The sequence below is a fragment of the Perca flavescens genome, chromosome 10, assembly GCF_004354835.1.
Source record: "Perca flavescens isolate YP-PL-M2 chromosome 10, PFLA_1.0, whole genome shotgun sequence".
Lineage (NCBI taxonomy): Eukaryota > Metazoa > Chordata > Actinopteri > Perciformes > Percidae > Perca > Perca flavescens.
This window is the reverse complement of record NC_041340.1, coordinates 1,381,824-1,392,809: the sequence shown is the minus strand read 5'-3', so window position 1 is coordinate 1,392,809 and position 10,986 is coordinate 1,381,824. Positions and strand designations below refer to the sequence as shown.

The 10,986-nt window shown below is 42.4% G+C and overlaps 2 protein-coding genes across 2 annotated transcripts in view; one reads left to right on the top strand and one right to left on the bottom strand.

Annotated features, from left to right (window-relative positions):
* The window catches only part of LOC114563241 (START domain-containing protein 10), a 12,105-nt gene extending 10,508 nt beyond the window's left edge, over positions 1-1,597 (top strand). Inside the window, exons 5-6 of the mRNA XM_028590092.1 lie at positions 1,024-1,076; positions 1,382-1,597. Of these exons, the coding sequence (XP_028445893.1) occupies positions 1,024-1,076; positions 1,382-1,597 (269 nt within the window). The remainder of the gene's footprint in view (positions 1-1,023; positions 1,077-1,381) is intronic.
* nipsnap3a (nipsnap homolog 3A (C. elegans)) overlaps positions 1-10,986 on the bottom strand; it is a 171,704-nt gene that overhangs the window by 84,305 nt on the left and 76,413 nt on the right.

Sequence of the window (10,986 nt, the reverse complement as noted above, 5' to 3'; positions counted from 1 at the left end):
CCAACGTTTATATTTCTTCTATGAATCTTTGAGTTAACATGTACTACACATGAGTTGAATTTGATGCTCGTGACAAGAATAGCCCTTACATACTACTCTCTAAATCAGGTGTCAAACTCGAGGCCCGCGGGCCAAATTCAGCCCCTTGCAGCTTTAGATCCGGCGCGTATATCAATTTGGGTACACAATAAATTTTGGCCCTCCTAGTTGTGCGCCAAACGAAAAACACAGGAAAGTGTTTTTTAAACTGCAATTACCTGACAACCAAGGCAGAATATGGTAGATTTGCTGACTCTGAGACGTTTTCATATTCAGGATGTGAAACAGGTGTTGTTAAAAAGATTTATCATAGTTTTGCTTGATTTGCTAAATTCTATGATGCTAAGGAACTCTTTTGGTGACTTTTGTAGGGTTTTATGTCAACAAAAAGTCCGACAAAAATGTCGGAAAAAACAACAAATTTACAAAAAGGTGACAAATGTTTGAGAAAGCCACAAAAAAGTCGGAACAAAAAACAACAAAAATGAGGAAAAAAGCTACCAAAATGTTAAAAAAGTGACATGCAGTAACAAAAGCACGTCAATAAACTCTACTGTCCATGTCTGGCCCTCGGTGTGATTCTCTTTTTCCAGTGTGGCCCTTAGTGAAAATGAGTTGGACCCCCCCTGCTCTAAATCCTATCTAACTGCTGCTCTCCGTGGTGCGTTACACAAACACAATGAAAAACGCCTTTTTCATCTTATCAGACGCCACTCACCACACATCCTCTATCGCCGACATGCATGAATGAATGATAATGAAATTATATTTTTGCAATTTTACACATAATAATCCACGATGATCACATTACACAAAACTAAAATTGCACGTCAAGAAGACACACTGTTAATGTTTTTTAGAGACCCCCCCCAAAATTTCACACATCACGTTTCCAGGGGAGTCCATGTCTTATGAAGGGGGGCCGAGCTCCCCCGTGGTTGGCACCCTGGTTCTGTCCTCTCAGAGACTCTGTTGTGTCTGCAGGATCGTTACCTAAGTGGGTGGTGAACCGAGTCTCTCAGTTTGTGGCTCCCAAGGTAACATCATCCATTCATCAACATGACATCATCCATTCATCACCATGACATCATCCATTCATCACCATGACATCATCCATTCATCACCATGATATCATACATATCAGGCACTTCCTGTTCCTCACTGTGTCTGTGTGTGTGTGTGTCTCTGTGTGTGTGTGTGTGTGTGTGTGTGTGTGTGTGTGTTTGTCTCTGTATGTGTGTGTGTGTGTGTGTGTGTGTGTGTCTTTGTGTGTGTCTCTGTCTCTGTGTGTGTGTGTGTGTGTGTGTATCTGTGTCTCTGTGTGTGTGCGTGCTGTTGCTAGGCGATGAGGAAGATCTACAAGGCGTCCCTAAAGTACCCAGACTGGAAGAGGAAGCACTCTCCGGCCCTAAAGCCCTGGATGTTCCCGGAGCAGAACTCGCTGCCGAGCATCAGCGTGGGCGAGCTGACGCTGCAGCGCGGAGACTCTCTGGAGAACATCGATGAGAGCGGCGCCGCCGAGGAGAAGACGCATCACAGCGAAGATGAAGAGACATGAACTACATCACTTCCTGTTTGCTTCCTGTGTGTTTGTCTGACCCAAATAACAAATAAAGACAGACAAGCTGCTCTCCATCCTCTCTGACTCTCTCAGCATAGACTAGAGGACACAAACACACACAAACACACAATAAACCCAGAAAGTTTAACAGAAAGACAAAAACATTGAAAACGGTGAAATGCGGCAAAATAAGCAACAAAAATGTTTGAGAAAAAAACATCAAAAATGCAACAATATTTTGAAAAAGGCAAAGAAAACATGCAAATTATTATTTACAAGAGTTCTTTTATTGAATTTCTTGATGTTTTTTGGCTCTTTTCAATATTTTGTTACTTTTTTTGGCAGTTTTTGTCTGTATGTGTGTCTGTGTGTGTGCGCGTGTGTGTGTCTTTGTGTGTCTGTGTGTGTGTATGTGTGTGTGTGTGTCTGTGTGTCTCTTTGTGTGTGTGTGTGTGTGTGTCTGTGCATGTATGTGTGTGTGTGTGTGTGTGTGTGTGTCTGTGTGTGTGTGCGTGTGTCTCTGTGTGTGTGTGTGTGTGTGTGTGTGTGTGTGTGTGTATGTGTGCGTGTGTGTGTGTGTCTGTGTATGTGTGTTAAATACCAACCACTCCTAAACACCATCTCAGAGCTGGGCTATAGGTGCACACTACTAGTCTTCATATCTGGTAGCCTAGGAAACACACACAGGCTGGTAGTAAGAGGGCTGCAACAACTTGGGATGGCCAAGAAGAGGATAAACAGCTTGCAAAATACTGTTCCATATCTGCTATTATTGGCAGCCGCCACATATGGTGGAGACGCTGCTACTTATACCCTTAACAACTGAGTATTGTGCTACTTATACCCTCGAGAAGTGAGTTTTGTGCTTGTAATTGATATTGTGAAAATATGCTGCCTGCCACTGGTCCATGAGTTGTGTATGTATTGTACTGCATCTGTAATATTTGTGTCCCTGTACTATTTTTCTTTATGTGGACATAAATAAATGGTTAAATGTGTCTGTATGTGTGTCTGTGTGTGTGCGTGCGTGTGTCTGTGTATTTGTGTGTGTGTTTCCTTTGTTTCCTTAAACAGATTTTGCTCTTATCAATAAAGTTTTTATTTCTCTGACTGTCACTAAAAGTCTGACATGGTTTTAATAACGGTTTCTTCTTCTCATCATAAATTACAAAATTATTCTTAAAGATGATTTCAGAAAAAACTGAAGATTTAATTTGACTGAAAACTAGTTTGTGTGAAGAATCTTTTCCCATATTGTTTTTTAGAGTAATTTATATTTGATCAGTGTAGATAATTAACAAGTATAAGTTTAAGGTACAACAAGTACAACATTTCCACTGAGATATAATCAAGTAGAAAGTACAACTGCTTACAGCTTTAGTTACTTTTAGGTGAAAGTTTTTCTGGTATTAGTACTTTTACAATGCGCACGCGCACACACACACACACACACACACACACACACACACACACACACACACACACAGGTTTATATGTTGTGTGAGGACCCACTTTAAAACAATCACTTGTGGGTACCACCCTTTCTTAAGGTGGTAGAGGTATGAAAAAAAATCAGATATACTCACCATAGCCTTGTTAGCTTATACACGACTTCAAACATCTGAATTAATAAAGTAATTACTTGATCATCCTATATAGGGACTAGGACAGTACACATACATTGCTAGTCTATCAGGGACAGAGGAGGAGAGACAGAGGACTGTTCCTCTCTTATTGTGCAGGACAGAGTAACCATCATCAGAGCAGATCAGACTCCAGGACTGATCATTGTGTCCAAACCAACAGTCAACACTGTCTCCTTTCCTCCTGATTCCTCTGTAACTCACTGATATATCAACCTCTCCTGTCCTCTCTACCTCCCAGTAACAGCGACCAGTCAGACCATCTCTACACAGCAGCTGAAGCCAGCAGTCAAACCTCTCTGGATGATCAGGATATGGCTGATCCTCCATCACTACTGTCACCTTCCTGTTGTTGTCAGACAGTTTGAGGTATCTGTTCACTGTGTTTGTGTCCACTGTGAATTCACAGGAATCTGACGGAGAGAAGGAGACACAACACAGCTGCAGTTATTAACCAATCAGCACTCTGATGATGACATCAGAGGGTTGAATGAGTGATGTCACAGTTCCATGAATAAAATGTAAAACAGACTTACACTTCCTCAGACCTGGTGTCAACCATCTGACTCCAGCAGGCTCCACCCTGAAAGGAGGAGGTGGACATTACATCACTCTCGCCCATTATTATACACTGATGAAGGAACAGTCTCTCTCTCTCTCTCTTTGTGAGCGGATGTGTGAGTGTGTGCAGAGTGAGTCTACGGAGCGTGTGAGTTTCTATCTTTGTTTTTCTCTTTATTTTGGGTTGTGTATATGTTTATTTGGTTGTGTGGTGGTTAGTTATTAGTTGGTGGAGGGTTTAGTTCGGGTAGTTTGGTTGTCAGCCGGGTATCATGCCCATGGCTGGTGGCCATGCGGTGCTAGAGAAGCAAACGCGCTGACATGCGGTGAGGATTTCCCCGCATGTCGGCTGTTCAGTGGAGGAGGCCAGCTATGCTGTCAGGGGGGTTGTGGGCTTTGACAGTCTGTTGTCTGCCTCCCGTATGAACAGGGCAGTGGTTATTTACCTAGATGATGTGGAGAAGGTTGACACTGTGGTGGAGGAAGGAGTTGTAATCCGGGATACTTTCACCCCGGTTCTGCCGCTGGTGAGCCCAGCTATTTACCAGCCGTTTATTAAAGCTGATGATTTGGCCAAAGACCTGTCGCAGTACGGCCAGCTGATGTCTCCCATTAAAATGGTTCTGCTCGGGTGCAAGTCACCAAAACTCAAACACGTAGTGTGTCACAGAAGACAAGTCTTCATGATTTTGAAAGACAACGCGGCTGATTTAAATTTAACGTTCAGTTTTAAAGTTGAAGGATTCAGTTATGTTGTTTTTGCAACTTCAGATACCATGAAGTGTTTTGGATGCGGGGAGGAGGGTCATTTGGTCCGTTCTTGTCAACAAGTTTCTGTCTGTCATTAGTCCTGGTGTTAGCAACAAATGTCCTTATTGTGATGAAACAGAAACTGTGTTTCATTGTTGTTCTGAGTGTGTGCACCTGCCGCCGTTGTTCTTGCTGCTGGAGAAACTGTTCAGTAAGGTAGAGGAGGTTTTCTCCAAACATACTGTATGTTCATCCTTGGGTTCAGGTACAGTAAGTTTGCTAAATATAAATGTCAGCTGTTAAACTTCATCTTGGGCCAATCAAAGATGGTGGTGTATGTGAGAAGGAAGAGGAAGGTGGATGACTCTGTTGATATTAATGTGAATCTACTGTCTACTCGGATGGTGAAAGCCAGAATCAGGATTGATTTTAATTATTATAAAGAGATGAAGGATGTGGATGAGTTCAGTGTGATCTGGGCCCATGGTGATGTGTTGTGCTCTGTTGAAGGAGACCAACTCCTCTTTTCTCAGGAGGTGATGTCATGTATTTGAGTGTATATGTCTGTACATATTTATTGGCCTGTTGATAAGAGTTTATTTTGTAAATAAAGGGAGGGAACATTGATAAAATAAAGTTCCTTTAAAAATAAAATCTCTCTTTCTCTATCTGTCTGTCTCTCTGTCTCTCTCTCTCTTTCTCTATTTATCTGTATGTCTCTCTCTCCCTCTGTGTCTGTCTCGCTCTCCCTCTCCCTCTGTCTCTTTCTCCCTCTGTCTGTCTGTCTCTCTCTCTCTCTCTCTGTCTCTCTCTCTCTCTCCTTCTGTCTTTCTGTCTCTCTCTATCTCTCTCCCTGTGTCTGCCGGTTTCTCTGTCTCTCTCCCTCTGTCTCTCTGTCTCTCTCTCTTTTTCTGTCTCTGTCTGTCTGTCTCTCTCTCCCCCTCTGTCTGTCTCTCTCTCTCTCTTTCTCCCTCTGTGTCTCTGTATTTCTCTCCCTCTCCCTGTCTCACTCTCTCCGTTATCAATTGAGTATTGATTCTCAACACCAGTTGATCTCTAATCTCCAACATAACCTGCTCCCGACCAGGTTATGTGTTCAGCACACAGTACAGGCCAAACGTTTGGACACACCTTCTCATTCAATGTGTTTCTTTATTTTCATGACTATTTACATTGTAGATTCTCACTGAAGGCATCAAAACTATGAATGAACACATATGGAATTATGTACTTAACAAAAAAGTGTGAAATAACTGAAAACATGTCTTATATTTTAGATTCTTCAAAGTAGCCCCCCTTTGCTTTTTTATGATAACTCTGCAAACCCTTGGTGTTCTCTCAATGAGCTTCATGAGGTAGTCACCTGAAATGGTTTTACCTTCACAGGTGTGCTTTGTCAGGGTTAATTAGTGGATTTTTTTTCCCTTATTAATAAATAATAGTCACTGTCGGACATTTTTGTGCAATCTCACTTCTCATACAAGACTTCAAACGCTACTTGTGGGTGTCACCTTTGTTCAGCAAGGATTTACGAATCAAACAACAACACTTATGAGCCAATAGGTTCCCGGGAGACAGAGACAGACAGCTTGGAAGCCAATGATGTCTCTGTATTCGTTTTGGACCAACCCCGATTTGATCGACAGCTGTTTCAGCCAGTAGCAATTTCATGGTACAAGACCCGCTCATCTCTGTAGCCAGTGAAAAGACAATTCCAATGATATATTATAATACGTCATCGCGTCAGGTCTGTCCACTGATATAGCCATGCGTAATGTCTTCATAACATGCGTGTAATGCATGCACCTTCACAGCACTGAAGGTGCATTCGAATTGGAAGTGTAGTAAACATGTTCAGCGGAAAGAAATGGTTTAAAGCGGAGGAGGCAGCAGCCATATTACTCGAGGAATGGCCAGGTGAAGATGTTGCCTCCTCTTCTGAAAGTGAAGTGTCTGTCGACTCTGCCGCTGAGGAGGATTTTCTGGATGGAAGGGACCCTGACCTTGAACTGTGAGTACATACATTACGTATGGCGCCATTTTTATGCTAACAAGCCATCACCCCCCATCAGCATTCCATTGACTGCCATTCATTTTGGCATCACTTTGACAGCCAATAACTTTACATCTGAAGCGACTTTATTTGTCCATTGTTTATTTCTAAAGAAACACGAGAATGTATAAAAGGCTCCATTATGGCTCCGTAGCAGACGTTTTTGCAAAAATAGGCTAATGATTGTGTCATAACCAAGCGACCTATTGTCTCATAGTAGAGGAATTACCGTATAGTACAGGAGAAGCTCACAGGCAGTTTGGACTTACATTAGCTGTTAAGTTAAATTACTAATGTTAACTAGCATTTTAGTTAGCAATAATTAGCCTGTGCCTATGTTATCTCCTTACATATACCTACGTTCTCCTCAGTAACGCTCAGTAACGCTCAACCATCACCAGAAAAGTGTCTAATAGACTTCACTTGTCTCCGTCAAAAAACAACGGCGTCACTTGCTCCATTTTTCTTTTACTGTCTATGCCTGTAATTGCAGTGGGCTTATTCTGGTGGGGGATGGGGATGCTATTGTATGTGTATGAGGTGTGAGATGAGCTAACCATTGCATTTGTCTTTCAGAGAGTCATCTGAGTCAGATTAGCAGCCTGAGGCAAAGAGGCCCAGGAGGACCCCAAGGACTGTAGAGGAAGAGGAGGAAGAAGAAGAAGAAGAGGAGCTGGAACCCCAACCATCTACCTCCACACAGCCTGCAAGACAGAAGAGGGGGAGAGGAAGAGCCAGAGGTGGAGCAAGAGAGAGAGCCAGAGGAAGAGCCAGTGGGAGAGCCAGAGGAAGAGCCAGTAGGAGAGCAGGAGGAAGCACTCCTGAGCAAAGTTCTGCACCTGAAGGTTCATTGCTAGGCACTGATATGGAGGACATTACTCCTCAACAGCCATCCTTCCACCCAGCATGCACACCCGGTGGCCAGCTCCAGGATTTCCATATACCCACTTAAAAATGCACAATTACATGTAACAACATACTTTCCATTATATGTTTAATATACTTTGAATTGCCATCTGTGTTTTCCTTCACATAGGCTAAATAAAGCTATTTCCATCGTAAATTGGGGCATTAAAGTGTATCAAAATTAAGGAAATTAAGTCTTTGACGCTCAAAATTTCCCAGTGGGAGGACACCCAGACGCCCCACTTTAATATGTCCATTCTGGTCCATTTATTTATATAGTACAGTATACCCGCTAAAATACATTAGACTACACCACTGTGCTCACACATACACACACACACACACATACGGCCGTATGTTCAGCGGGGAAGTACGACGTCTGCAAACACCGGCTGTCAAGATTCCAATCGTCTGTTATATAGTGAATTGTCAGGCTGGTGAAAGGCTCCATGGTACGGCTCGACCACAGGTCCGGTGTAGCGGCTTAAATCCGAACCAAGTCCAAATAATGGATGTTGCACCGGTCTTTTTCACCAGCTCGTCCGTTTCGCTTTCAGCTCTTGGCTCTGAATTTCGCGGGTAGATCAACACGCATTATCGTGATAGTGCAATATAATTAAAATCTCTATCGTAGGCCGATTTTGTATTGTTTATATTGCATATAGTTTATATTGCACATCGCTACTCTGTAATGTAAGCTGCAACATTTAATTTGAATGGAGTAGGGCAGTTGACGTTTCATCCTTTAAAAAATGCACAGAACACAGTTGCTTCAGTAGAACAGTAGACTTAGGACAAAAGGGGGTGCTGTTGTTCAGAAAAAGCTTGCAGTCTTTTTTTCAGTGTAAACAAACACTTGACGAAACTTTAGTCAAAATTTAGTTTGCTTGCACAAAAATTAAAAAAAGACTGCAAGCTTTCAGTGTGTTACAGCTCCTACTTTTGCCTTTACATTTACACATTTAACTTGACCTTGTACTCTGTCAATTGGAGCCAAGTCAAGACGGGGACAGCTAGTTCTAAGCCATCAGCTGTGTAGCTGTGGGTGTTTCTTTACAGCTGGCCAAACGCTAGCTAGCATTAGCACTGCCAAAATTAGAGCTGACATTAGCTAGCAGGCTAGCCGTTACGTTTTGCAAAATTACTCAAAGAAAACCAAACCAAACATTTTATACATTACCTGTGAGAAAATGTCTTCCACAAACACGATGATGGAGGTTTGGTTCCCAGTCCGCCCCATTAGAAGTGGCTACTCCGTATGGCTATCTTCTCTGGAGCACTACTTCTGACAACATCCACTCACTTTAACCTCCTCGCCCACAGGATGAATTGGAAATTGATAAAACCATACTTGGGAGGGAAGGGTTAGAAAGGGACAAAAAGGTGAGCAGAACTTATGGTATTTTGCTGCTGTTATCCTGACTCAGGGATCATTTTACAAAGTCTACATACTACCACATTGTTGTTGGCATTAAGAGTAATATACTCCCACACTTTAGAAGACCGTGTGCAAGTCTTTTTCTCAACGTGTTGTTGAACTTGCGAGGAATCCACACTTGCGCTTTTGCCGGAGGCAGTCGGTTATTTTTAGATTTCTACACCTTTTGCTGTATATCTGGCGGTGCAACCCCAAACAGAAGACGTTTTCCTCATTGTTTCAATTTTGATCAACAAGGTTTGTAACTATGTAACGGTTAACAGTAGCCGGCTGGATCTCTTCAGGTCAGTGGACGCCGCTTGCGTTCTGCCACACAGAAGTATCTTGGTGTCTATTGGTTACAATCCTTCTGAAATGCCGTATTGCAGCACATCGGCATGTAAATAAACGCAAGTTGTATGTTTTGTATTTTGTTTGAAAAAAAAAAAAGAAATTATTTGTTAATCGTAAACACAGGCACAAACAACACATGAAGAGATTTCCCTTGTTTAATATCTGTTGATTAATGCTGATATATGAAAAAGCAAACATGTCCTCAACACGGTTACCATAGCAACACGCTGCCCAACTTTTAGAGACGAACGTTCCCCTGGGATCAAACGTTGTTGTTTATAACTTTCTATTCAATATATTTAGTCTGGACAGCTTTAAGTGTGTCCCAATGAATAAATAAGAGAGAGTTAGACTCCACGTAGGAAGCAGAGAACTTGTTTTATTGTTTATATATGAATGACGGTGACATTTTCTTCTTCATGGGACTCTACGCTGGGCAATCAGAGTCCCTCAGGGGAGAAAACAAACGTGGAGATGAGCGGAACCGATCTGTACAGAGGTTTACGAATAACAAAACTGACTGACTCTCAGAATTATAATAACAAAATAAAAATATTATATCATAATAAAAAATAAGAATATAGAATATACCATAAAGTACTCAAGTTAAAGTACTTATGCCACAGTGTAGAAATAAGTAAAAGTATAAAAGTGTCAGCATTAAAATACTTAAAGTACCAAAAGTAAAAGTGGTGATTCTTCAGAATAATCAGTATGATATTACTGGTTTCTAATGACTTTAATATTGCAGCTAGTAATCTGTAATAATACATCATCATTTATTATCTGATTGTATTTAGTTTTAATAACCTGAATGTGTAAAGGAACTAAAGCTGTCAGATAAAAACCAAGGTGGTTGCTGAATGGTTGCAGAGTTACTTGTGGTACCTAGAGTCTCTAAAAGTAGACTGGGAGCCAGAGCTTTCAGCTACCAGGCTCCTTTCCTGTGGAACCAGCTCCCAGTCTGGGTTCGGGGGGCAGACACCGTCACCTCATTTAAGAGTAAACTGAAAACTCTCCTCTTTGATAAAGCTTATAGTTAGGGAGTGAGGAGTTGCAGCGTCCGCCTAACCCGGCCCACCTGTTCTCTTCGTAGTCATCAGATTTGTTTATCATATAATCAATAATATAGTGAGAGTAGAGGGAGGCAGGCCAGTACAGCCTCTCATCTCTGTTTTCATTTGTTTCCTTTTGTATGCATCCTGTCCCAGAACTGCTTGTTACTAATCTAGCTCTGGGGAGTTTACTCCCCGGAGTCCTTATGTTTCTTCTTCGCAGAGCTATGCTCTGCAATTCCCTGCAATGTCCAGCCGCGTCCCGCTGCGTCCGCCGCACCCACCCATGCTCTGCAGCGCCACGTTTCATCCCGCAACGCCCTGCTGTGATGTTCATACGCACAGAGTAGTCAGGATCCGGTATAGGAGACTGCACTACTCCGTATGACACGATGTGCCCTGCTATGACATGAACTACAACGACTACCTTCGAAGTCACTATTGCACTATCTTCAATGTGACTATTATTGCCACTGTTCATCACACCCCCAACCGGCCCCGTCAGACACCGCCTACCAAGAGTCTGGGTCTGCCGAGGTTTCTTCCTAAAAGGGAGTTTTTCCTCGCCACTGTCGCAATAGCCACTGCTAATGCATGCTCTTGAGGGAATTACTGTAATTGTTGGGGCTTTGTAAATTATAGAGTGT